The 23,733-nt window shown below is 42.3% G+C and overlaps 3 protein-coding genes across 6 annotated transcripts; all 3 read left to right on the forward strand.

Moving 5' to 3' along the window:
• Positions 1-3,073: 3,073 nt before the first annotated feature.
• On the forward strand, positions 3,074-10,423 carry LOC100191641 (uncharacterized). Of its 3 annotated transcripts, XR_002750032.1 has the most exons (6): positions 3,074-3,159; positions 3,251-3,777; positions 5,754-6,630; positions 6,731-6,796; positions 9,408-9,475; positions 10,046-10,315. XR_002750032.1 is itself a non-coding variant. In XM_020549328.2 (5 exons), exons 2-4 carry the CDS (start codon positions 3,451-3,453, stop codon positions 9,428-9,430), a joined length of 1,227 nt encoding a protein of 408 aa, XP_020404917.1. In that variant the 5' UTR covers positions 3,075-3,159; positions 3,251-3,450; the 3' UTR covers positions 9,431-9,475; positions 10,046-10,315. The 3 variants fall into 3 exon arrangements, 2 of the variants coding, with proteins under 2 accessions (XP_020404917.1, NP_001241714.1); XM_020549328.2 differs by lacking the exon at positions 6,731-6,796 and having other exon boundaries at positions 3,075-3,159; NM_001254785.1 differs by lacking the exons at positions 3,074-3,159; positions 6,731-6,796 and having other exon boundaries at positions 3,317-3,777; positions 10,055-10,423.
• Positions 10,424-13,889: 3,466 nt separating this feature from the next.
• Positions 13,890-15,395, forward strand: LOC118473500 (uncharacterized). Of its 2 annotated transcripts, XM_035963084.1 has the most exons (6): positions 13,890-14,095; positions 14,180-14,456; positions 14,545-14,629; positions 14,708-14,832; positions 14,923-14,994; positions 15,094-15,395. In XM_035963084.1, exons 2-6 carry the CDS (start codon positions 14,207-14,209, stop codon positions 15,168-15,170), a joined length of 609 nt encoding a protein of 202 aa, XP_035818977.1. In that variant the 5' UTR covers positions 13,890-14,095; positions 14,180-14,206; the 3' UTR covers positions 15,171-15,395. The 2 variants fall into 2 exon arrangements, with proteins under 2 accessions (XP_035818977.1, XP_035818980.1); XM_035963087.1 differs by having other exon boundaries at positions 13,890-14,456.
• Positions 15,396-18,025: 2,630 nt separating this feature from the next.
• Positions 18,026-20,290, forward strand: LOC118473501 (uncharacterized). Its single transcript, XM_035963090.1, has 3 exons — positions 18,026-18,675; positions 18,755-18,826; positions 18,916-20,290. The coding sequence occupies exons 1-3, from the start codon at positions 18,318-18,320 to the stop codon at positions 19,260-19,262; spliced, it is 777 nt and encodes a 258-aa protein (XP_035818983.1). The 5' UTR covers positions 18,026-18,317; the 3' UTR covers positions 19,263-20,290.
• The last annotated feature ends 3,443 nt before the right edge of the window (positions 20,291-23,733 follow it).

Consider the following 23,733-nt stretch of genomic DNA (forward strand, 5'->3'; position numbering starts at 1 on the left):
AATTTCTGTTTTGTTTATCTACTTCAGCTCAAGACTGTGACTAAATTTCAACGGATTAAGGTGGATAGCGTCAGATTTGAAGATGAGAAGCTTCAGGATACCTCGTATTTGGCTAACATTACCATTCCCATGGCACCGTTACCATTCCATGTTTCTAATGCACTGAGGGTCTGAGGTCACGCTTCTGTATGTGCCTACCGTCAAGACACCTTGAGCTACACATGTGGTTTGTTATTATCTTGAAAGCGTAATTGTGCCAATACTATAACCTTAATATGCTTTCTTGATCTATATTTTTTCTGCCATCAAGAATGAGGCAATTAGATAAGGATATTCGCTAGCTTTCTGAGTATTGTCTGAGTCTTTAAGCGTAGTAGTAAAAGTTTTGGCACACCATTGTTTTAGTTATTATGATCTGAACAACCCGTTTTATATAGGGAGCTCGTGGCAAATGCATCCTCACAACAGGACAATGGAGCTCAAGGCGTCAAGTGGTGGCTCGCTCGGACTCGCGCTCCTCTGCAACAAGGCACTGTTCCCCATGAGGGTTCCCATTACCATTGCGCTCGAGTCGCCAGTCACTAGGGCTCTGAGCCATTAGAGGCTCGTCAATTTGTGTAAATTTATGTTCCGCTGCAATGCACGGGCACATACCTATAAGATATTAAGATTGAAGATAATATATATCGTTTGTTTTCATGTATTACCTAACACTGTCTAGATGTACATAAGTTACCATGATATTATATGTATCCGTTGCAACGCACGTGCACTCACCTAGTCAACCTTAATTATCCAAATCAAGTATGCTCAACAGGAATATTTATTACATGGTGACCAAATAAATGTTCTCAGATATAAATAGATATAAATGTCGTAGATTACATTGCAATTGTAAATACTAGAATCTATGAACTAATTGAAAACAAAAATATGTTACAATTAAAAATACTAAAATGCATGAAGTATTCTACTAGTCGTCTTATTCCGCTTCACCATCCTCCATTTTTTCCCACCATACCAATATTATCTTGAATAAGCTTCGAGCCTTTAGCATGCCCTCTTTTTTCTTTCCCACTCATTATCGATGGTGCGATCCTTAAGCTTGTTTCATTGCTTCCATAGTTTTGCCTTCACTAAGCATGTGGTTAAAAAATGGAGCTTCTCCAACTTAGATGCCACACCTATTGGGTCATCAATTGTGTCTGCCTTTCCTTTCTTTTCTTGCCCTAGGACAAGGCACCTCCTCCTTGGTGTCATCCACTCGCTCCCACGAAGCAGTACTCGTTAGATTTTTTCCTTGCATTAGATACACTGTTGGGACCATGTTTCTCCAGTCACTCTAGCTATTGTCGAACATCTTCCTACCAAAGCTCAAGCTTGAACTCACATCCCATTTTCTACTCGTACCTTTACCTTGGCCGCTTCCATGGCCATCGATTCATTGACACTACACTATCGAAGCATCTCTTATTGGATATAAAATCTAGTGAAGATGAATACCATTTTAGATTTAATTAATTGTGACCCAATGACCCTTCAGTTGCTTATCGATATGCATGGTGATGGTGTGCTCAGAGGTGGAGCTGAAGGACTTCTCTATTGGACCCCCAAAAAATATGTTAGACTTATTATTCCCTTGGATTGAATCCATGGAATGCATCAACCAAACACTAACCTAAAGCATATAGTATATTATAAATTAAATTTAAATATAACAAGAAAGTAAACACAACAAGTGAATGAGGAACCACCATTTTTTCTTGATCCGCTTAATCCATTTGCCAAGCTAGAGGATGGAGGCAATATTGCCTCACATACGTTTCGATAAAAACGATATTGCTTCTATCATGAAATGATAAGGATCCATCCAGACTCTCGAAAATCATGATTATCACCCGCGAGGGCGATACCATTCTCCATCCTTAAAACTCAGTTCTCTCCTATTATTGGATTCTTCCCTGTCTAGAAATTTCATGAGCAGTTAATTCATTTTTACTATATGTCAATTTCTGTAGGCTATAGTATTATCTATGGGTACTAGAGACAATGTTCGTTTTCATAGCAACGGAAGTTAAAATTGACTAGCTCCGTTACTGGCACTAGTCATCGAATCGTGCGGTGAAAAACGGAGTCGAAGCAGAAATTGCGCAGCTCACCCATGACTCGTGACTCGTGAGAACGCGAGGAGGTTGAATGGATTCGGTAGGCGACTAGGCGGTAGTGACAGTCACCTTGGCGGTTGGTATGGCAGCAGGGAGCAGGCTTCGGAACGAAGAGTCGAAGAAGACGACGAGAAAGAGCGTAGGCAACGACGGTCGGCGGTATTAGGGCATGTACAGTGGAGAGACACCAAAACGGTTCTCCAAGCACAGGAGACAACTAAGAGACTCTATTGTACAATGGAGTGTCTATAAACGTAGTCTATTAATAAATACAGAATTAAATGTATTTGTATAGCATCAGATTGATAGAACAGACGACAAATTCGTACAGTGGGAAGTGAGGCGTCTGTTGTTACTTGGTTTACGAGCCAGAGGCGTCTCTTCACGGAGAGACGGCTCTAAGATTTTTTTGCAAATAACCCCCTAAAACACCTTAAGAGCCCCCACATTAAACACCACTGTACATGCCCTTATGTGCCTTGTCCCGGTAGAAGCACAGGAGGAATATGCTTCTCTGGGCCACGAGTCAGTCCATACACCTTCCTGCACGACCACGGATTCTCAACGTCTCGTGGGACCCGTATCGACTTTGCCCCACGTGTCAGAAGACAAAGAGCGAAGCAAAGAATTTCACCTTCGAGCGCGACACGGCAACCTCTCTGAGAAACTGACTCTTCTGTCCCACACGAAGCCCGACCCCACCAAATGCGAGACAACACGCGACATATATAATTACCTCTGTGAGAAATGAGAAATCGGCGTACACAGTGACATCACTGGTATACAGGACCCACCTTAATTCGTTCCCACTGGTCATATGTCGGTAAAGGAACACGTACAACAACTAATCTAGGAAAACTTGGTAACGCACGCCTCCGAAATTTGTCGCATTCAACAAAGGGCCTTGTCTAGGATTATAATCTGGCCCTAAATCTATATGTGCTGAAAAATTTCATACTACTAAATCCGTAGACCGTGGTTAATACGAAACCGAGTACGTTTTTTTTTCCGAACACGCGCCTTTCGTGATCTAACCAAAATATATACCCTCTCCGACATTTTTCTTTTCTTTATTAATATCACAGGAAGCGGACAGGATCATCGCCAAATCGAAGGAGATTGAACGAAGCAGCCCAGCCAAATTCCCCTCGCCGCCCCGTCCCTTCTCGACATTTCTTGTCCCGTCGTCGCCTCAATCTCGAAGCCTCTCCGGCGGAGCCGCCTCATCATCGTTCCGAAGGCCTCCAACCAAACATCCTCTAGGGTTTCCGCATCGTCCGTCGCGATGGGCTTCACGAAGCGGTCGCCCCAGCATCCCGCCTCCCCAGCCGGCGGCGAGGTCGGCGCCCAGACGGCAGGGAAGGTCACACCAGTGCCGGCGGCGCCGGAGTCGGCGCCCGCGGCGGTGGTGCCGAGGCCTCCGGACGTGGCGCCCTTCCTGACCAAGGTCTACGACATGGTCTCCGACCCGGCCACCGACGCGGTCATCTCCTGGAGCGCCGCCGGCGGCAGTTTCGTGATCTGGGACTCGCACGCTTTCGAGCGCGACCTGCTGCCGCGGCACTTCAAGCACAATCACTTCACCAGCTTCATACGCCAGCTCAACACCTACGTGAGAATTACCCTCCCTGATCCTCATGCCTACATTCTCTATTAGTTCCCTGTGCGCGAAATAAATGTGGTTTGCGCTGATTAGGCGCGATTGTTGGTTTACTGTAGATTCTGTAATACGGATACCTAGTATTTTGGTTTTTGAAATTGCAGTACCTTCTGATTATGAAAAATGCCAGTATCCTTTATTTTTTGGGATAAGGAATGCTAATTTCCTTTGATTTCTTATTAAAAAAAAATCTAGAGTTAAATGTATAAGCGGTTCCCAAGATGCCACTTAGGTCCACGAACTTTAAAAATGCATTTCTAGGTTAAGTGACACACCACAGTGGTCGGTAAAGTCCACAAATGTACCTGCGATCCACCATTTTTACATGTTTTGGAATGTGTGGTACATCACTTAGCAAGTTCAAAGATTTAGAAATGCAGGGCCATCGATGCATTTAACTCAAAAAAGTATCCTTCCATTTTGTTGGCGTTTCACCAACTTCTCTTATGTCATTTGAGATTTTATATAACAGAATAGCTGGTTCCCCTATTTTTCTGTTAGTTCCTGCCTGCACTTCCAAAACAAATCTGCATGTTGAATTTGGCTGGAAGCTTTTGATGATGGACTTGTATAGATTGTTCACCAGATCTCTTTCAGCAAATTGCTCAATACAGACCTCAATAATGCATAACACATGCCAATGCCATCGGGGACCCCTTATTGTTCTTGTACAACCAGTTTGAAATTTTGCGCACCTTATAAAAAACTCATTGGGTTCTGTCACCTACTGAACTTGCGATCACAGAAATTGCAATGCCTTCTTATAAATAGTCTCCTTGGGTTTGTTGTTCCTCAAGCAACTTCTCGTGATGTCATTTGATATATTTTGTCATTTTGCAGTTTGGTGCTTCTTGTTATCTGTATTGAGGTTATGTATCACTGAATCACTGGATGTGCCAATTTTTACTTAGCTCTGCTCTGTACTTCTGAAAGCAAAACTGAATAGTTGAATTTGGTCGCAAGCTTCTGGAGGTCTTTCGGAAAAGTGCTCAGTACAGACCTATGTTTTCTGGTCGCTCGACCAGCTAGTCGAACTGGGGGACCGACCAGCGACTAATCTCGATTAGTCGTCGACTAGGTCCGACTAATCGAGCTCTGGTCGACCTGGTCGTTTACTGGTCGTCCTGTTCATCCAGGAGACCAGGACCTATGTATATACTATATAATATATACTATTATACTATTATACTATATAGTAAATAATTATATAACTATATAGTATATATGAACTTCATATACTATATTATGAAGGATAGGGTAAACATGACATGAATTCAGCAATACTGAAAAGTGAAAACAGCAGAGAAACACTTCTAGTTATTAATACTACAAGTCCCAGATACCAGTACCACACAACACACATTAATACAAGTCCAAAAAAATCTAGGTCCTAAACCTAGTCGCCCAGAACCGGCTAATCGAGCGACTAATCGGCCCTAATCGTCGACTAGTCGGACGACCAGGGCGACCAGGTACTCTAGTCAAGTCGGCTGCCTAATCGAGCTCTGCTAACCGACTAGCCCGACTAATCGCGACTAATCGCGATTAGTCGGACGACTTGAAAACACAGGTACAGACCTTAATGCATACAAGACCTGGCATCAGGGATCCTTTTTGGGTTAGGATGCTAGTAAAGTAGCAAGGCAATAGAATCCTTTACATGCAAACAATTAACTGAAATAATGACCTATGGTATCATTTCCATGATTTTTCTCTTCAGGGATGTACTAAAACTCATGCACGAAGCATGTAACTAGACTGTAATTGTGTATATAGAAATAGAAGCATTGCTTAACTATTATACTGTGTTGGAAATCATCTGCTTGAAACTAACTATTATTTTGTCCACATGTTCTATGCTGTATGCTCATGTTGAATCTTAACCTCTGTCGTTTCATGAATTCACTAGTGTTCTTTTTCATTATCAGGGATTTCATAAAGTTGATCCAGATAGATGGGAATGGGCCAATGAAGGCTTTGTTAAGGGCCAAAAACATCTTTTGAAGACCATCAAGAGAAAGAAGAAATCCTCTCAGGATGTACCTAGTGATCTGCAGTCGGTGCCTGTCAAAACTGCACCTGGCACTGAGAATATCGAGATAGGAAAATATGGAGGCCTTGAAAAGGAGGTTGAGACACTTAAGAGGGACAAGGCCCTTCTAATGCAGCAGCTTGTAGATCTACGGCAGTACCAGCAATCATCTAGCGCTGAAGTGCAGAATTTAATTCAACGCCTCCGTGTGATGGAGCAGAACCAGCAGCAGATGATGGCACTTTTGGCAATTGTTGTCCAGAATCCAGACTTCCTGAACCAGCTCGTGCAGCAGCAGCGCAGGAGTAACTGGTGGAATGATGATGGTAACAGGAAAAGAAGGTTCCAAGCTCTGGAACATGGTCCTGTAGATGACCAAGAGACTTCTGGTGGAGGCGCACAAATTATTCAATATCGTCCTCCTGTTCCTGAAACTTCCAATCAGCCAATACCAGCAAATGAAGCTTTCTATTCAACCCCTGCACAACCAGCTTCAAGCCCTGCACTTGAGATGCCCATGGATGTAGAGATGGCTTCAAACAATGTTAATACCTTTGATTCAACTGGCAATGATTTTACTGACACCTCTGCTCTATGTGAATGGGATGACATGGATATATTTGGTGATGAACTTGAGCACATTCTTCAACAGCCAGAGCAGGACTTTCAAGTGGACCCTCCTTTAACAGTTGAGGATTATGGTTATGATCATCCACGGTTAGAGCAGGACTGTCAGATGGAAGCACAACAGAATTGCAAAAATCCTCAATATGGTATGTACTAGTTGACGTATGACATTCTCTCATTCAGTTCTCTTTTTTACGCAAAGCATGCATATGTAATCTTACTTTTCTGTTGAATTTCTGTGCCTAGTTGCCTGTGTCTTGAAGCAAAGGGAAAGCCATGCATCTGATGTCCATTAGTACTGATCAGTTTGAGGTCAGTCATATACTAGGAATTTACAAAAAACAGAAGATTTTCTGGGTCACATTCCTGTTACTGTTTGGTCACTTGCTAGGGCATGCGAGTTTTTTTTTCTTGAAAGCGCAGGAGAACTGTGCGACAATATATTAAAGAGGAATAGATACAAAAACAAACTGGGGGCCCCTACGGCGGCCAATAACAGGCATACAAAAACCCATCCATGACTAAAAAAACTACCACAGCGCTAGCTAACTAGCAGGGAGGCCCAGAATGGGGGCGGTGAGCAAAGACAACTTCTGTGCACCAGCCATCTCCGAAAGGTCAACCTCCAAACCAACTCGTCTAATAGCATCAGCAATACTGGGGCTCTTATTGTCGAAAACATAGCCATTGTGCTGCTTCCATAAGGTCCAAACTCCCAAAATGACAAGAGAATTGAGGCCATCCCTTGCGATTCCAGAGATCTTGGTGCATAACATTCTCCACCACTCAAGGAAGGCACTATCCTCAGATTGGGGGGCAAAAAGCTGAAGGTTCACTTGAAGAAGCAGTTTGAACCAAAATTCTCGAGCAAAAACACATCCAATCAACATGTGGTCCAAAGTTTCTTGATCCTGATCACATAATGGACATCTCTTCGGATGGTCCATGCCTCTTTTCTGCAGCCTATCTGCTGCACAAACCTTCTTGTGGGTGTGCGAGTTTTCATTCCATTTATGTTTGTAGAAACAATGCACAGAAGTAGATAAATAGCTGCTATTTTGATATACCAAAGCATTGATCAGTCTTAACTCCTTTCACAGCTAAGCCTATAGTTCTGGATTAGTTTCCACCAGACACAAAACAGTAGGAAAGGAGCATGTTCTGTTTTGTTTTACATTATATATTTTGTACTCCTGTTTCAAAGTATAAGGCACTGTGCCACTGTTTGATGCGATCTCCAAAGTTATATTTATCTATAATTTCTCTTAGGCCCCGTTTGTTTCCCTTCATTTTGAGGCATTGAAATCTAAATAATGGAGTAGGCTATTTTTTTTAGAATGTGACATTCCACAACTTTCCAAAGTTTATATATAAGCCTATCCCAAATTCATAGGATGAGAGGTGGAAATTGATTCTATAGATTTACATGATACTTTTCTAATATACAACTTATAGCACACTCTTCTACTCGCTTCTCTCTCATAGCATAAGTGTAGTTTATAACTATCTCTCTCATATGATTTATGATAATATACAAATGTATTACATATACAATTATATGAACTTAATTAGTTTGTGTCTAAATTATGATTATTAGAATGAAATTCAATTCCAACGAAACAAACGGGGCCTATATGATAATGTTTCTGGCAACAAAATCAAAATTATCAGACAGTGTTTACGAATACAAATTAATAATATCACTTTTGTATAACAAACCCTCTTGTAAGGCTTATGTTAGTTGCAAATTATGAGGTTTGAATCTGAATGTATTCATACCTTACAAAGTTAGAAAAAGAAATGTGTGAGTACAATTCATTATTTGTTATGAATGAGAAATGGGAAAAGGAATTATACAAGGGTTCATGCCTTACAAAGAGAAATGTGGGAATGCAAGTCATTAATAGTTACAGAAAAGAAAAAGGGAAATGAATTGTACAGGGGTCAAATATAGGTCCACATGATATAGCTGGTTTTGAGGTACATGAAAATGTTTTATCCCCTCATTTAGGAATTAGGACACATGTGTACCGAAGAACTATTTCCAGTTTTTTGGAAAACTATACTCCCTCTATTCCAAATTGTAAGTCGTTTTGGTTTCTGTACTTACATTGTTTTTGCTATGGACCTATATATTCTCTATGTTTAGATACACAATAAAAACTATGTATCTAGAAAAGCCAAAACGACTTACAATCTGGAAAGGATGGAGTACTGTTTTAAATAAAGAAATTATGGTTATGAAAATTTTCCATCGTGTATGTAGTGACATTAACCGTGTATTGTAATCCCATATTTATCATGCACGTGTGGGACACTTGTGCTTAGATGTCAACTAGTCAGTTGCCCATTGTCACGGTTTGTATATATTATATGAGTATTTTGTTTAATAAGACGCAAAAATATGTGTTCTATTGGTTAGGTGAGCGTGAATGTGGAGCCAACAACCAAGGTCCGAATCCTCATTTGTACACAATTTTATTTTATTTTTGCATTTTGCATTAAGCGAGAAGGGGAAGGGGGACATGGGACGACCGTTGAAACTGGTGCTTTATGTAGTAGAAATATGGTGGCAATGAAGAAACAATAGGCGACATAAACCTCAGAAAGAAATTGAACATCTTCTTTACAGCAATTAGCCCAACAGACAGAACAGGAGCATATAATTTTGAATGTATTTAGGGGCCGAGTTGAAGAAGCTTGATTTTGTCTGAATCCAACAATGACCTACCTTTGATTTTTTAAAGAAACCTACGTTTGAAATCTGAGTGATTTTTTAGCCTATGGATAACCATGGCAAAATCTGATCTGAAAGCCGGCCATGGAACTGATTACAATTACAACATATTGTCATGTGGTTTATTTTTTGTGTACTGTTCTCCTTTATCTAATAGACCTAATGTATTTTACTGTGTTGTTTCAGCTGATGTCATAACTGAAGCATGAGCGGTGGTCCCCCAGAATGTTGTCCAGTAACATTAGTGGATAGAGGTGATTTACAATTAAACAGCCCTTTGTGCTGTGTTCTATTCATGAACATTACTCTTACTTTGCATGATCAGAACACAAACCAGGCTCAACCATTTATTTGACCCATTCACTATTGCAACAGCTTCCTTTCAAAATACAAGTCAGTACTCACTGATTTTCATCTAGATCATAATTACGGCTTGACCTGTCCATATTTCTTGCATAAGCAACTTCTTTGGCATCAAAATATATTTTGATGTGGGTATCTTTTATTTCTCTTTGGGTCTTTCCCACACCGAATCTAATTAGATATGATGACTGCCATTTAGCTTTGGCAGGAACATATTCCTTGACACGAGTAATTAAGCTTTACCTTGTTGTATAACTAAACTGAAAAACGTATAAGTGATTGAGCATTCCTTTTAAGTATATGGGACTTCCTTAAAAGTAGTGCATTTACTTGAAACATTAAGAAGTGTACCAAGTTATTTGGCTTCATTTTACTCACCTCTCTTTATCCCTCATGGCCTCTTTATCATCAGTTACAATTTGCAGTTAGCAATGTGGTTCCCGTTACTGATGTGGTTTCAGTTTTTGCAGATTTGTGATGAACAGAATCTTGAGACTGGCAGGTTAGCCACCATTGGGAACCTGAAGACCGTCGGGATTGCTCAGAATTCAGTATACTAATACTAATACTAAAAAAAAAATATACAGTAACACATGTTGACTATACATGATTTCGTTTTCCTTACTCGCTCGACCAAAGGCAGCCGTACAATGTTTTTACTTTTGTCCAGGTGGGAGCATCTAGGTCTTTAAATGGTTTCGGTGATTAATGGTGATCCTAGATTATTATGATTTGCAGAGACTATAACTTAGGTTATGATAACAGTGATTGATTATGCGTACATGGATTTTGTCTCTTAAGGTTGGTTTGGTTATCAGGGATCTATAGGGACTAGGGAGAAATCACTTTGCTATTCAAAATTAAACATCCTCCATTTGATCCTCGTGATTCTTTATCATCAAATCAATCCTAAGACTTCTTCGGATACAGTACAGGGACGCTAGCGGTGGGGTGGGGTGGGCATGGCTTTTCCCCTATCGCTCCCGAGTGTATGGAGCACTGAAGTGAAGCCCTGCTAAAATTTAAAATGTTTATAATCTCTATCTCTACTACTCTTATGTCCTTAGTGTAGGCGTGTACATCTCCTCTGTTCTGCCGTGCCCGCAATTACCCGCGCTCGTGACTCCTCGCCGCCGCAGTCCTCGCCGCCGTCCTCGCGCCCGCAGTCCCCGCCAAAGCTGCAACGCCCGCAGTCCCCGCCGCCGTGCTCGTCCCCGCTGTCCCCGAATTCGCCGCGCCCTCGCAAAGCTGCTGTGCCCGCAGTCCCCGCCGCCGTGCTCGTCCCCGCTGTCCCCGAATTCGCCGCGCCCCCGCAAAGCTGTTGTGCCCGCAGTCCCCGCCGCCGTGCTCGTCCCCGCTGTCCCCGAATTCGCCGCGCCCGCGCAAAGCTGCTGTGCCCGCAGTCCCCGCCGCCGTGCTCGTCCCCGCTGTCCCCGAATTCGCCGCGCCCCCGCAAAGCTGCTGTGCCCGCAGTCCCCGCCGCGCCAGCAACGCCCGCCCCCAACAGATCCTGGTGCGTCGCGAACCTTCTGCCCTCCACCTCCGCTCCATGGTGCGATGCAATCTCCGCACTTGGAAACGAGCAATCTCCGCACTCGGCGCCCCCCAGTATCTCACATGGAAACCCAAATCCCCACCTCAATCAGCATTCATCGTCAAGTCCCATTCCATCGTCGCTGTCAACTCCTATTAAAACACACGACCACTGCGAGGGATGTAGACAAATCTCCCATCAAACTTCGACGATCGTTGTCTGTTCAGCACGCTCGTTGTCTGTTCATCACGCTCGTTGTCTGTGCAGTGGGCTTCAACGCCTTCGCCGGTGAGTTCAGTTCTCTGCCAGATTCTGTGTTTCAACATGCCTCAATGTTTAATATGTTCATGGGTATGGCAATGTTATCAATGTTGCGTCAATGGTACCTGTGTTGCGTGAATTTCTGCGTTGCGGCTGTGTTGCGTGAATTTCTGCGTTGCGGGTACCAATTTTTCAAGTTATTTCATGCCTGAACTTTGGTGCGTGTACTCTTCTGATGCCATTGGTGTGTGTAAACTTTGGTGCGTGTAAACTTGAACAGAAATACTTTGGTGCGTGTACTATTCTGATGCCATGAATGTGTTTCAACATGACTGAATGTGTTCCATGGGTTTACATCTGTCAAATGAGAATATGATACTGTTTCATGGGTTTACATGTGTCTCTAGATGTGCTGCAACTGTTCATCCAAGTGTCGGTTGTTATCTTATCTCAATTTTGTTGTTGAAACTTTCCCCAGCTACTTATAGTTATTCAGACGAAAACTTAGATCTTTGTTCCTCACTGTCATTGCATTGTTCGTGGTCCTGGTAGCACTACAGAATTTGGTTTTGTTTGATATGTATTTTTATTGGGCTATCAGCATCAATTGTGAAACTGGTCGCAGTGGACCATTATTTCTGTTCTTAAGTTATTTAGTTTGTTGTTTCGGCTACATTGATCATCGAGTGTTTACTGAAATTGTGTATGGGGGTTTCATTGTAGTAGTTTGTTGCTTCGGCTAGCGAGGGGTGTGGAAAAAGGAAGGGATAAGGCGCTTGGTTGACCCGGACCGGACGGCAGGACACCGTCGGGAGTTCGCTGCAACACATCGACGGCTTCCGCATCTTCTCAGGCCAAGGTAAGCTTTCAAACAATTTTGTTCCTGCAACTGTTCTTTAATAGCCTGTGATATGTTAGTAAATTGCCATACCCATGGAACACATTCAGTCATGTTGAAACACTGATTGATACTTTGTTTCATGGGTTTACATTTGTCTCTAGATGTTCTGCCATGAATTAACTCCACTACTTGCTCATATAGTAACTTGTGAACGGACAACCATGTTGATTTCAGTCAGATTGTTCCTGCAACTGTTCTTTAATAGCCTGTGATATGTTAGTAAATTGCCATACCCATGGAACATAGCCTGTGATATGTTAGTAAATTGCCATACCCATGGAACACATTCAGTCATGTTGAAACACTGATTGATACTTTGTTTCATGGGTTTACATTTGTCTCTAGATGTTCTGCCATGAATTAACTCCACTACTTGCTCATATAGTAACTTGTGAACGGACAACCATGTTGATTTCAGTCAGATTGTTATTTTCAGGAATTGTGGAATTTCATTTAGAAATACACTTGAACTATGAGTACCTGTTCACTATCCACTTTGGTTTCATTTTTTCGATCATGTTTCAGTTGAATTTTCCTAACAAACAATGTTGTTAATGTCGTGTATGCTTGTGTGTATTGGTGGTTTGTATTGGGGTATAAAGTTTATATGCATTCTACCGGTATATATCGGTTGATGCTAATATTTAGATAAAATATTAGTGGGGAGGTATATATGAGTCGAAGGCCTTGTGGCCCCATACTCATAAATTATAAGGTTTAATCTATAAATGGTACTACATGATGCAGTGCACATCTTCATCTATATGGGGTCTCAAGACTATAGATCCTTGCTCTCCCTCCTTAATTACATGATGCAGAGTAGTAGAGATATACTTGTACATACACACCAGTACACCACAAACATGTCATCGGACAAATTAATTACATGATGCTGCTGACTGCCAAAGACCAAGGACCAAACACGGAAATACCACTGCAACAGTTGGTTCAGAGAACAGTGTAAATATAAGATTTCATCTACCTGTGCAGCATGAGCACCAAGCACACCATAAGCACCTGCCAGTCCATTTCCATACGGATTGTAAGCGCCTGCCACTGCCAGGCCATTTCCGAGTGGGTTATAGGCTCCCATCAGTCCATATCCAAGTGGGGTATAACTTGGGAGCAATGGACCTCCTTTTAGGTGCTGATGTATCGTCCTTCTTATCAGCAAGAGGCTTTGCAAGTGAACAATCCAGAAGCTGACCTGATAGACATAAACAATCATGGCTTTCTTCATACATGAAGAAAGATTGACCAACTACAGAAGGAAGATAGAGAAGTAAACTCACCGTCAAGTTTGAATCTCTCAGTGTCTTCCAGAGCCTTCATAGCCTTGTATCGTTCTTTGAAGTGAACAAAACCATAGTGCAACCAGTAACAACAATATATAATATTGAAATGCGAAAGTATGACATGTGTTCTATTTAAATTTCTAAATTTTAAGGCAACAAGGTTTTGATGGAACCGGTCGTATTGAACCGCGAAAGTATGACATGTGTTCTATTTAAATTTCTAAATTTTAAGGCAACAAGGTTTTGATGGAACCGATCGTATTGAACCGCGAAAGAGCCGCAGCGGACCGCCTGAAACGGATGCCTATGTAAGTTATTATATAAACGAAATTTGTCTATCAAAGTTATGACCGTTATTTAGTCGTATGTTTAATATAGATTCAGGCTGTTTGACGACTACCGTGAAGAAGATTTTTATGGGCTACCACGGAAATACAGTATTGTCGCTCGGGTAGAAGTTAAATTCCCGAAGGAACCACGTTTCCGTGACAGACAACATTTCGTTTTATCTGACATCAATGTAAGCCAACAATTCTTTAAGTTTCATTTTCAAAGTTACACGATCTTCATACCATCGCCTCTTCTCCTACTGAAATACTATTAGGGAGCCAAGATCGAGGCCATAACATATATGTATGAGACAGTCAAACATTTCGACAATTTGCTCCATGAAAAGCATGTTTACAAGATGCATAATGTAAAGTTCAGTCTTCATCCGGGTGAATTTAATTTTCGTCATCTAAATGGTCCCATGGAATTGTGTCTTGACCAACAAACTATCGTGGAGCCATACACTGTTCCAATTCAAATGGCGCCATTCCCAAAACAAATACTCTTGAACCTTGCTGATATTGCCGAGTTGCCAAACAGGACTTTAGTCGGTAAGAATATATCGCTCTCTTAATATTATTAAAATATCATTTACACAAAATTCAGTATTAATCCATTTATAAACTATTATTTTTGTAGACATTATGGCTGTTGTAGTCCACTTGGATACAATACAACGCACAATGTGGGGCCCTTTCAGAAAGATTGTTATAATGGATGCTAGGTATATTCTGTTAATTGTCGAGTTATATATTCAAGTCTAAATATTACTAACCTATTCTTACCAAAATCAATGTCGTAGGGGATATTTACATATCATTAAAGTTTGGGGTGACCTACTAAACAAAAATGCACTCCGCTGGGCGTTGGCTAAGGAGGATTATGGCATAATAATTGGGACTATGTTTAGACGGTTCAGAAGACAAGGTACAACATGTCTTTACGCCTTTCAAAACATCTGTCACTAAGTTTTGCTTTATAATGATTCGTAACGGAGGTTTAAATGTGTAATTCTAGAGTGTCTCGAGTCTTCGGATCATACCGCAATACACTTCAATCCGTTCCATCACAACACCCATCATTTTGGACGTAAGTATATTCTAAAAAATTAGTTACATTTAATTCGTGATTGTTCTCGTTATATCATGAACTACATGTAGATGTGATTAATTGTGACATTCATTGCAGCAATCCAAAAAGCTTTGGTGGCGCTGAACAACCATCAGTTTGCTGTGACATTTCTTGAAGAACAAAGGCGTAGATAGATTCTACAAATTCGCAAAGAGCAATAATTGGGACTATGTTTAGGCGTAGAGAGATTCTATATTGATAGAATACGTGTCGTACTGTTATTGATCAACCAAAAGCAACAGGAGGCAAACTTGTATGTCTATGAATCTTATTTGTAATACCTATGACATGGGTTTAATAAGAGATATTTTGTCAAATTTTTTACCGTGCAAATGATTAATAAATATTTTGTGCGAAAATTTGAATTCCCGTAATAATCTGTATGGGTTATACATTTAGATAATGCAAACAGTCTCCAAATCTGTAATATATTATATTATGAGAAAAAATATTCACTTTGTATTATGTCTAACCTCCGTGGAATTCCTAAGTAATGACATGATCAAGAGTAGTGCTTACTTATTTAGCATCGTCATAGCTTGTGCTCCAGATGGGACTTGCATTGTTTTGAGCAAACATGTAGCCATTTGAACCACTGTCTGATTTCTTTAAGCTTTCAGTTGATTTACTGACTAAATCACATCCCTTTGTTTAATTCTCTTGAAACATTCTAACCACAGCCCTATCTGAGAGTGTTGTAAAATCAGTATATAAAAAAAATGTGAACAGATGACTCCAACGGTGGCAAGATTAGTTAGAGGGGAGAAACTGAGAAGTACACACGGTAATGTGTATTCACCCTTGCGTCCTTTGCTGTAAATAAAAGGTCACTCTCTACAGACTACAGATGAAACTCAAGAAACAAAAAGATCAGATGTAACTCCAAAACGAAAAGATCAGATGTAACTCCAGAAACAAAGAGAGAAAAGTGAATATATAAACTCTTGTTTTTTCTCTGATTCTGTGTTCCTTTGTTCTTGCTGTTCCTTATGCTTGTGTGCCATTAAGAACTCAAATTCTTCTCAGTTTGTCGTTGGTGAGACATACCACAGAGCGTGCTTTGTTTGGGGGCGGGTGCCAAAAGGCTTTGCATTAGTACCTTGTAAGATCCCAGGAGCCTGTCACGGGCCAACACCTGTAGTTCAATGGAAATGCATAAGTGTAAAAACATGATCTTTCTGTGCAAGTAGGCAACTAGCTATATCTTGCATTGTTTTGAGGATGGCATTGACCTGTAATTCGCTGCAATGCAAAATGCTTTTCTAGCTGCAAATTGCTTCCACGAAATAGATCTTGGTTTCTGACCAAGACTGTTGTAGTCCTTGGTTTCTGGCATTGGCTATATTCCTTGCTGTTTTTTAGGGGAGCTCTTAAGTTATTTGTTTTGAGCAAACATGTAGCCCTTTGTTTAATTCTCTTGAAACATTCTAACGCTTAATTATCTGGGTTGAATTTTTAGCATCACTATCCACCCTTGCTCCTGCTGCCACTGCACCGTTACATTTGCACATAGCTGGTCTGCTTACTCACCAGCAGTAAGAGTCCATGGACAACATTGTATGCCAGCCCGGCCTTCAAGGCTACAATCCCCTTGCTTAGCAGCGTCCACATCCAGATCACCCAGTAACTTTCATCAATGTCACTCCCCAGCTAGACTGGCACTTGGAAGCAGGACAGTGTCATTAGCTGGCTCGCACTGGAGGGCTCTGTCCTTGGCTCCTTGATGCCAAATATGGTGGACATGAGGAGATCACCAAGTGCTAGATGAGGACACCAAACAAAAACAATCCAAACAAAAATAGTGGTACAGGAAGACCCCTTCGGCAGGAGTGCTATGAGAATAATCTTGTATGCAACTGGATCTAAGTGAGTGGATAAATGTGCCTATGTTTTGCAGAATCATGTAGAATATTTGAATTGGGTGAAGGAACAAATCACAACCAAATCGCGTGCACTATTACACTTTGTTGCTTGTAAAATGTGGTCAGGTAGACACAGGTCAATACCGTCCAGATTATATAAGCACTCGGCTCGCCTGAGGATGGATGTATGTGAGACCTGAATTTGTATGGTAGCAACAGCGTGCTGATTGATTTAGTGCTGTGAATCCCTTGCTTTTCAAATCCATGTGTGAGGAATCTCCTTGCTATTTGAATACCAAGCGGAATTCCTCTCCATGGATCCCCTCAGGATCCCTGATCACCAAATCAGACCTTACTCAAGTACTGTGTGAAAACTTAACTAAGCCATTCCACTGTCCATGATAGGGTTTCTTTATGGAGAACGGAGAACCAACAGAAACAGATCAGATGGAACATAATGATGGACGCACACCATTGACAAACATCTCAAACACCATTACTATAGGTAAAGGTTATTACACGCGTGCCGATTAACGTTTAAAACGTAGTATTTAGGGTAACACTAATACACAAGTTTATATTATAGCTGATGAAAATGGATCGAAAAGGCTTGGTCCAAATGTCGATGCTAAGGAACGTAAGAGGCAAAGGGAAAGGGAAAGATATGCCGCGATGACCGTTGAACAAAAAAACGAGAAAAGTAGAAAACGTCGTGAAGCAAGCCAACGAAATAAAGGACCTCCTATACAGACAGAGGCATCTAGAGGTGATGAAAAAGTTAAATTCCTAATTATTTTAATAGATCCTCTTGTGGATTAGTGAATGTCTATTAATCTTATATTGGTTTTCATTTTGTTTCACAGTTAGTCTTTCAGATGGCTGTAGCACAATTGATTTCACAAACTTTGCAACACAAGGTATTGCGGGTATACCTATCACAATTTTTTCCACCGGTCGTTTTATAAATACAGAAATACAGATTTGTAGCCATGAAAATCATTTTGCCACTGTTGATTTGGCAGTTCCAAATGTGAATCGAGATGATGATAGCGATTGGTTGCATAGGAATGAGACATTCAAGTCAGACGATGTTTTCACAACAAGAGACCTTCTGACACCAGGTACATGACTGTTCACTCAACTAATTTTGCAAAACAGCTGATTTCAGGCGGTTTAACGTATACATGCCTTATTCCAGGCGGTGTGCATGAAACTGTTGGTAACACGCCTAACCATAATTTGGGAAGGGCTGCCTACTTTAGAGAGCGGTACAAAAACTTAACTCCAGCCGAGAGGGAGCTTAATCGTGAACACCTTAGGTTGTATAATAATACACCAAAGCGGAAAGGGTCAAAGATAGAGTACATAAGAAAACGTAGAGCACTGTTGGCTGACACATTGAGTCAGGAGTCCATCGCCATGGAGTCCCCAACATATACCCCTGAGGTTGTACACCCTACAACAGATGCAATTGAACCTAATGGATCCGCTCTTACCCCCTCCGACTGGGTTATCCCTGATATCGCCAGTAACCCGTTCCTACCAGCTTCAACACAGACTGAGGATGCCGATTCACTGCGTATGTCTACTAGACCACTAAGACGTAAACAACATGTGCCACGTGGTGAAAGACAAGCTATCTTAGCCCGTCGAAACCGGCAATTTGAAGCATCCATTTCAAGGAACATGGCTAATGTGGCTGAGGATATTATTAGTGATGCCGAGGAAGAGGATGATTCGACACAAACCCATATGTCTGCAAAGATCAACAACAATGGTAATTACTATCATTTTTATCCCCCCCTTTTATCCTGAATGCCCAGGTATTTTATGTGGCTTGTATTTTCACCCTCCAGTTGATGACGATGACGGTGTCGTATTTGAAGACGATGCTGATGAGAACGAGGGATACCTATTCGCTGGGCAATGTACTAATTTCAATCTCTTTATGATATGATACAAATGCTTATATAAATATACATATATGTCTTACTCATTGTTTCCAAAAAAATATCAGATGAGGATACTGATGAGGATATAGAGATCGATGGTAGTCAAGATGAATCGAGTGCCACTGATGTTCCTGACCCGTACGACAAGGTGTATAGCAACATCCCTGAAGAAACACATATGCTAAAGACTGTTCCCAACTGCGGTTATTGCACCGCGAAGAAGTTTGAGTATGAGACACCTGGTTTTTGTTGTCGTGGTGGGAAGGTTGAACTAGCCCCACTTGAGACCCCTCCCCAACTCAAGAGGTTGTGGGATAGTGCAGACTCTGATGCTAGGCACTTTCGTGATAACATTAGGTTTTTAATGGCCATTTTTCTTTCACTTCCCTATACTGTTGCCTCGATAGTATGACAACTAATGTAAGGGATTCTGGTATATACATGTTCAGAGCACAGGGCATGATGTACCACAATATCAAGTCCTTTGGTAGGGAGGGTGGGGCAGAGCATAAACACCTTGAGCTTTACTTTTATGATGATGATCCCACTCTCGAGCATCGGTACCGTAAGTGTCGCGAAGAGCATCAACAGAAAGACAAAGAGGTTATTCGACAGATAGTCGACATACTACGTGGAAACCCGTACTCGGAGCACCTTAGGACCATGGGCCACGTTGATAACCTTGATGACTATCGTATCGCATTGAACCTAGACCAGACGTTGAACCAGAAGACATATAACACACCTCTCACTTCCGAGGTGGCCGCTGTCTGGATCGAAGGGAGCGAAGGGCGAGGCCAGTTCAGCAAGAGTGTTATGCTCCATGGGAAGGACAGTTCAAACCACTGCATCCGCTCATACCATGGATGCTACGATGCACTATCATATCCATTGTTCTTCCCTAGAGGCGAACTTGGATGGCATGCAAATATCCCAAAGGTTGGAGTATCCATGGACGAAGTTGATGCATATCGTGCGACACATAGGGCAAGTAATGCAAATGATGAAGATGCAGGTTAGTTGTTTCTTTATAATTTGCGCATTATTAACTTTCTTTTCAGCATCACTCACTTTATAATCCTTGCGTATGCAGAATCTCCAAGCCATTTATGTGTGTCTGTACGTGACTACTATTGCTACAAATTCCAGATTCGCCCCGGGGTATTCAATCCAATACTTCATGGAAAGCGGCTTTTCCAGCAGTTCGCGGTCGACACGTACATAAAGATTGAGAGCTCTCGTTTAGATTACATACGCAGGAATCAGGATCGGTTAAGGGCAGACCTGTACCAGGGCTTGGTGGATAGCATGCTAGATGGAGATATTAGAGCAGAGAAGGTTGGCAAGCGAACTGTGTTGTCGACGTCGTTTATTGGCGGTCCTCGTGACATGAGACGTCGGTATATGGATGCTATGGCTCTGGTGCGGAAGTTTGGTAAACCAGACATATTTCTTACCATGACATGTAACCCTAACTGGGATGAGATAAGGAGGGAGCTTCTCCCTGGGCAGACACCGCAAGATCGTCCGGATCTTGTAGTGCGTGTCTTTCATGCGAAGCTACAAGAGTTAAAGCATAGGCTGACTAAACAGGATATTCTTGGTAAGGTCCGAGCCTACGTCTATGTCGTGGAGTTTCAGAAGCGGGGTTTGCCACATGCCCATTTTCTACTCATAATGCAGAGGAAGTACAAGCTCACATGTCCTGAGCAGTACGACCTTTTGATCTCAGCCGAGATCCCAAGCAACAAGTACCCTGAACTACGAAAAATGGTTATCAAGCATATGATGCATGGCCCGTGTGGGTCGCTAAACCCGAACTGCCCATGCACTAAGGGTCGTAAATCGTGCAAGAATCATTACCCTCGGCCTTTCAGTGACACAACCTTGCAAGGGAAGGATTCATACCCTATTTACAGACGTCGTGACGATGACCGTAAAGAAAAGGTCCGAGGGTGCGAATTGGACAATAGATGGGTTGTCCCTTATAACCCATACCTCCTTCGTCTCTTCAACTGTCACATCAATGTCGAGGCATGTGGGAGCATCAAGGCTGTTAAATACCTGTTCAAGTACATATACAAAGGCCATGATCGTGCGTCTGTTGTTATGAGAGATGCGAGCAAAGCAGATGATGATGTTGATGAGATCAAGCAGTATAGAGATGCAAGGTGGGTGACTCCTCCGGAAGCCTTGTGGAGGATATACGGCTTTGAGCTTAGTCAGATATCTCCACCTGTGATGCAGCTGCAACTCCATCTTCCAAACATGCACATGGTGGCGTTTCACGAGCGGCAAATGGTCGAGCGAGTCGTCAACCGTCCAGGTGTTGATAGGTCGATGCTCACATCATATTTTGAGGCGAATATGCTACACGATGAGGCTCGTTGCATCCTATATCGTGATTTCCCTGAGTGGTACACTTGGCAGAGTGGTAAGGGCAAAGTATGGCAACGGAGGAAACGAGATACAGGTGGACAAGTCGGTAGAATAGTCTCTGCTCATCCGGCCGAGGGGGAGCGCTACTATCTTCGTGTTCTCCTAAACCACGTGACTGGCGCCACCTCCTATGTGGATCTAAGGACAGTTGATGGTGTTACCCTACCGACTTTTCGTGAGGCAGCAGAGAGAAGGGGACTGCTTGAGTCGGACAACACACTGGATGATTGTCTCACTGAACGTGCTCTTTTCCAGATGCCATCGTCGCTGCGACGGCTTTTTGCCACAATACTGGTGTACTGTGAGCCAAGCGATGTGGCTGTACTCTGGCAGAAACACAAAGATTCTATGTCCGAGGACTATCAACACAAGAGTCAGAACAAAACTCATGTTGAGCAGATGGTATTGATTGACATTAGGAACATGCTGCAGTCAATGGGAAAGGACATAAAGACATTCCCTCTACCTCCTATCATCGACGCGTATGACGATGCTATTGGTACTGCTAGGGAGGTTTACGAGGAGGAAAGTATCGAACCGACAGCGGGAGATGTGGCTCTTAAAGACTCTCTTAACGAGGAACAGAGGGACGCCTATGATAAGATTATGTCTGCCGTTGACACCGATCAGGGCGGATTGTTCTTTGTGGATGGACCTGGTGGCACCGGGAAGACTTATCTATACAGAGTGCTCCTCGCGACGCTATGCAACTAGGGCAAGATTGCCGTGGCAACAGCTACATCTGGCGTTGCGGCTTCCATAATGCCTGGAGGAAGAACCGCCCATTCACGCTTCAAGATACCACTCACTATTGATGATGGCGCTGTATGTAGCTTCACGAAGCAGAGTGGAACAGCAGAGTTGCTACGGAAAGCATCTCTCATTATCTGGGACGAGGCTTCTATGACTAAGAGACAAGCCGTGGAGGCACTGGACAATAGCATGCGCGATATAATGGGTCGCCCCGCACTGCCATTTGGTGGTAAAACCATTGTCTTCGGTGGAGATTTCAGACAGGTCTTGCCTGTTGTTCGTAAAGGGTCAAGGGCTCAAGTGGTCGCGTCTTCGCTACGGATGTCTTACCTATGGGAGTCCATGTCCCACTTAAAGCTTGTTAGCAACATGAGAGCAAAAAACGACCCTTGGTTTGCGGAGTTTTTGTTGCGCGTAGGCGGTGGAACTGAGGACACAAATAGTGACAGCGACATTCGTCTTCCTGACGATGTGTGTGTGCCTTATAGTGGGAGTGACAACGATCTTGACAACCTAATAGACTTCGCTTTCCCAAATCTCAACGAAAATATGTCGGATTCCACCTACATCACTTCAAGGGCGATATTGTCAACACGGAACGACTGGGTGGATATGATAAATGTTAAGATGATTGATCGTTTTCAAGGGGAGCATATGGTGTACCATAGTTTCGATAGCGCCATGGATGATCCCCATAACTACTACCCACATGAGTTCCTAAACACATTGACGCCTAATGGGCTGCCACCTCATGTTTTGAAGCTCAAGATTGGATGTCCTGTTATATTGCTCCGGAATATAGACCCTGCAAATGGACTTTGCAATGGCACCAGGCTGGTCGTTCGTGGCTTCCAAAGAAATAGCATTGACGCAGAGATTGTACTGGGTCAACACGTTGGAAAACGGATTTTCCTACCGCGTATACCGTTGTGTCCCTCGGATGAAGAGATGTTCCCTTTCCAGTTCAAAAGAAAGCAGTTTCCTGTACGACTTAGCTTTGCAATGACGGTTAACAAAGCACAGGGTCAGACTATTCCCAATGTTGGTGTATACTTGCCTGAACCAGTGTTCTCTCATGGCCAACTATATGTTGCTCTATCTAGAGCGACAGCCCGATCGAACATAAAGATTCTTGTCATGCCAGCCATCGATGGGAGGAAAAAGTCAAGGAAGGGAGTAAAGAAAAACCCCACCGTAGATTGTGGGACATATACCAAGAACATCGTCTACAAGGAGGTCCTAACAAACTAGACCCATGGTAAGAGTTGCATGTTCAACTAACAAACTAATAGGATGATGTTTGTCTTATGTTTGATTGGTCTGGTGTATTATCAAGTCATGTTTGCATGCTACAATTGTTTTTATCAGAGCCGCACATGTTTGTGTATTATTAGAGCATGCATACTACCTTAAAGTATTGTTGAGTTTTGGATCATTTGTGAAATTAGCAATATTAATTTTTATGCATCTAGCAATTTGTTTTGAATGTAGGTTTTTGTCCCGCGAGAATGGAATCTCTATTTGTAGGCTTGTCTTATAACAAGCCAAAAAAATCGGTGGCAACCGCAATAGTTCGAGAAGGTATTATAATTTTCATAGTTATGTATGGATCAATTTGTATTTTTGTAATAACTAATTTTAGTTTTATCTCATGACTGGTTGCTCCTAGACTATATTTGCACGCAAGGTGA

The sequence above is a fragment of the Zea mays genome, chromosome 1 (assembly GCF_902167145.1).
Source record: "Zea mays cultivar B73 chromosome 1, Zm-B73-REFERENCE-NAM-5.0, whole genome shotgun sequence".
Lineage (NCBI taxonomy): Eukaryota > Viridiplantae > Streptophyta > Magnoliopsida > Poales > Poaceae > Zea > Zea mays.